The sequence below is a fragment of the Pinus tabuliformis genome, chromosome 1_2, assembly GCF_031772625.1.
Source record: "Pinus tabuliformis cultivar Carrire ecotype Pingquan chromosome 1_2, CPIR1, whole genome shotgun sequence".
Lineage (NCBI taxonomy): Eukaryota > Viridiplantae > Streptophyta > Pinopsida > Pinales > Pinaceae > Pinus > Pinus tabuliformis.
The window spans coordinates 1,225,386,540-1,225,389,410 of NC_142298.1; the positions used below are offsets into that span (position 1 = coordinate 1,225,386,540).

The 2,871-nt window shown below is 35.8% G+C and overlaps 1 protein-coding gene across 1 annotated transcript; it reads right to left on the reverse strand.

Annotated features, from left to right (window-relative positions):
* Positions 1-670: 670 nt before the first annotated feature.
* Positions 671-1,759, reverse strand: LOC149210673 (F-box/kelch-repeat protein At5g15710-like). The gene has a single exon (XM_089399044.1). It carries the CDS (start codon positions 1,757-1,759, stop codon positions 671-673), a length of 1,089 nt encoding a protein of 362 aa, XP_089255170.1.
* Positions 1,760-2,871: the final 1,112 nt, after the last annotated feature.

Sequence of the window (2,871 nt, forward strand, 5' to 3'; positions counted from 1 at the left end):
CTTCAACGTGAGAAACTTCTTTATTTAAATAAAGAAATATTAGTCTAATTTAGTGAAAAAGACTATTAGCAGAAATCTTCCTTTAGGATCTCACATTTGTGGTTGAGACTTTTCTAGAAAAAAAGTTTCAGTGGTAACACAACTCTCTATTTTCTTCTAATCATGATATTAACCATAAATTCATTCTAATAAGCATAGACCCATGCTAACCCTGGCTGTATCAACTAGTGAGAGCAATCAAATTTCTTGAAGTGAAACTCTATCAAAGTGCAAAGCTTGAAGAAAGGTTTGCAATGCAATCCAATTTCTTGAGGTACAAACATATCAAAGAGCAAAATTTGAAGACTAGGATTAAGTGGATTTCATGGTTAAGACTATGTGTTTCTGCTTAAGAAGTCACACGGTCAAATATGTGGAGTACGTACGGCAGGAGATAAAAATTTCAAATCAGAATCACCCTTCCAATTCCTATCTCTCATTTCATAAACAAGAAGTTTCATACACCAATTTAATCAAATAACTAAGTGGAGAGTATTCCTTATTCCATGAACAAAAAATCTCATACACCAATTTAATATTTGACTTCACAATAACTTTAAAAATAAATAATAATACTTGAAAGTAAATAATAATCCAGTTGTCAGAACTTGGAACGTGAAAATCCTTAAACTTACGCACCCAACCTAAACAGGCTACCTTCAAAACATTCAGCATTCCGCGACATTCCGACATGGCGCAAATATTGCCAGGAGTGACGTGACATATCATAAACCCACGTTTCTACCGTCCTCTGCCACTGTTGAAACCAGAAGAATCCCTGACCCCCCCACACACGATAATATGTTTCAACCGTAACCGTACACGGAGGGCGGATGAATTCTACCAGCCCCCAAACTCTGTGTTCCATATCAAGCTTCCATACCCCAAATTTCATCTTTTGCTCCTCGTATGTTTTTCTTAGCACAAACAGCTGTTTTTCATGTGTACCGATGCAAACAAAAGACCCCTTACCCAAAGGAATTGACTCCTTCCACGTCTCTTCTTCCACATCAAACACCAACACCGTGTCTACAGAAATCACGTCAGAGCAGAGCCAGCACAGGAAGCGCTCGTTCAGAAGCTGAGTAGAGTGCACAATAACGAATTTTGTACTACTAATTCCATTGCATTCTGTTATCGTTTTCCATGCACCTTCTTTGAAGTTATAAACCCAAGTGATCATTGATCTGGAGTCTCGAAGCTTTTGCAAGACGATGAGCTTGCACACGCCATTTTTCCGGTCGAATGCGATTGCTGTATACGAGTGAATCCCGGATTCAGCGGGAAGGGTCAAAATCTTGGACTCATGGGGAAAAAGAGGGTTAAACACCCATAACTTCCACTTCTCGCCGTTACAAGGCGGTAAGAGCCCTCGGAAACACACGAACCCATCGCCGTAACAAGATGACCACCAGTGGAATCCCTGCAAATGATCGAACAACGAGCTTTGCCACGGAAACATGACATTGCTTCCTTGCTGCCAAATATCTGAGTTTAAAATCGTCTTCTCCAGGTATTGCTCAAAGCGAAGTGAAGCAACAACTAAAGTACGATCTGTGAGACGGTGGCGGTCATAGTGAATAGCAAAGGATAGATCTGATAATAATAAGTGGAAATACCTGCAGGTGAATGAAAGCCTACGTAAATCCAATGGGGCAAGCCATAGCAGCACTCGAATTTGCAGATCAACTGGCAGCTTATCCCACATAGTACTTTCCATAGTCTTCTTGAATGAAGTTAGAGAAGAGCAAATTTTGATCCAGCAGCATTGAACTGAAAACACAGAACGGATACGTAATATACTTTTTCTATATGGAATAGACCCGAAAATCTTAGATTGCGTTAAAAGGAAATATTATAATATTTAAAATTTAGCTAATAAGTAAAATAGAGTCCCATAGAGTCCCAAACAAAATAATAAAATAAAAATATATTTTGGTGGCAAAAGTATAAATCAGTTTTTGATGTCCAGAATCAATTTGCAATGAGTCTTACCCATGTTCAAATCTGTGGAGGTATCACCCATACTCCCTTAGTCTAGGATGATACAAGTAATAAGAAAGCAGATCTTTAGGACGATACAAGTAATAAGAAAGCAGATCCTATCACCAACTCCAGCGTATGGAGTTTTAGTGTTTGGAATAGATTTTCAAGTAGTTTCACCCTTGTTCAAATCTCTGCAGCATCACCTACAGGCCGGTACCACCACCCGTCTTCAACACTCCAAAAAGGTAATGCTATGCAAGTGGTCATCAAGGTTGGTTAAATTCACCCTTTAAATAGCTTATATTTCACATTAAAACCATGGGTCAATACCATGAGTTCTCAATACTATGGGTCATTTTTATTTTTATTATTATTATATTTTTATTTAGTTATTTTTCTTTTTCTTTTTATTTCATTTTAGTTTTACCGAGTTAAAAGGTTTACATGACATTACTTTACTTTGACCACTTAAAATGTTTACACCAGCCTAGATCCATGTTAACTCCACATCGATCAAAGATTATTATAATTAATATTTTTTTTAATTTAATTTTTATTGAGAAAACTTTTAGAATGAAACCGTGTAAAAGATTTTATAACCTTTCTAGTTTTTGGGTAGAGTCTCCACCCATAAATCCATCTTAACTCCTGATCTATCAAACATCAAAAATAAAATAATATAATTAATACATATTTATTTATTTTATTTATTTTTTATTTTTTATTTTTTTTCCTCACAACAAAACTTTTAAAATAAAAATGTGTAAAAAATTTACCACTTTATCTAAGCTTTTGGTGAAGTCTCCACCCATAATCCAATCAAAATATTTAAATTAATAATTATAA

Coding starts and splice junctions, on each gene's coding strand:
- LOC149210673 (XM_089399044.1), bottom strand. CDS start 1,759: ATGGAAAGTACTATGTGGGATAAGCTGCCAGTTGATCTGCAAATTCGA.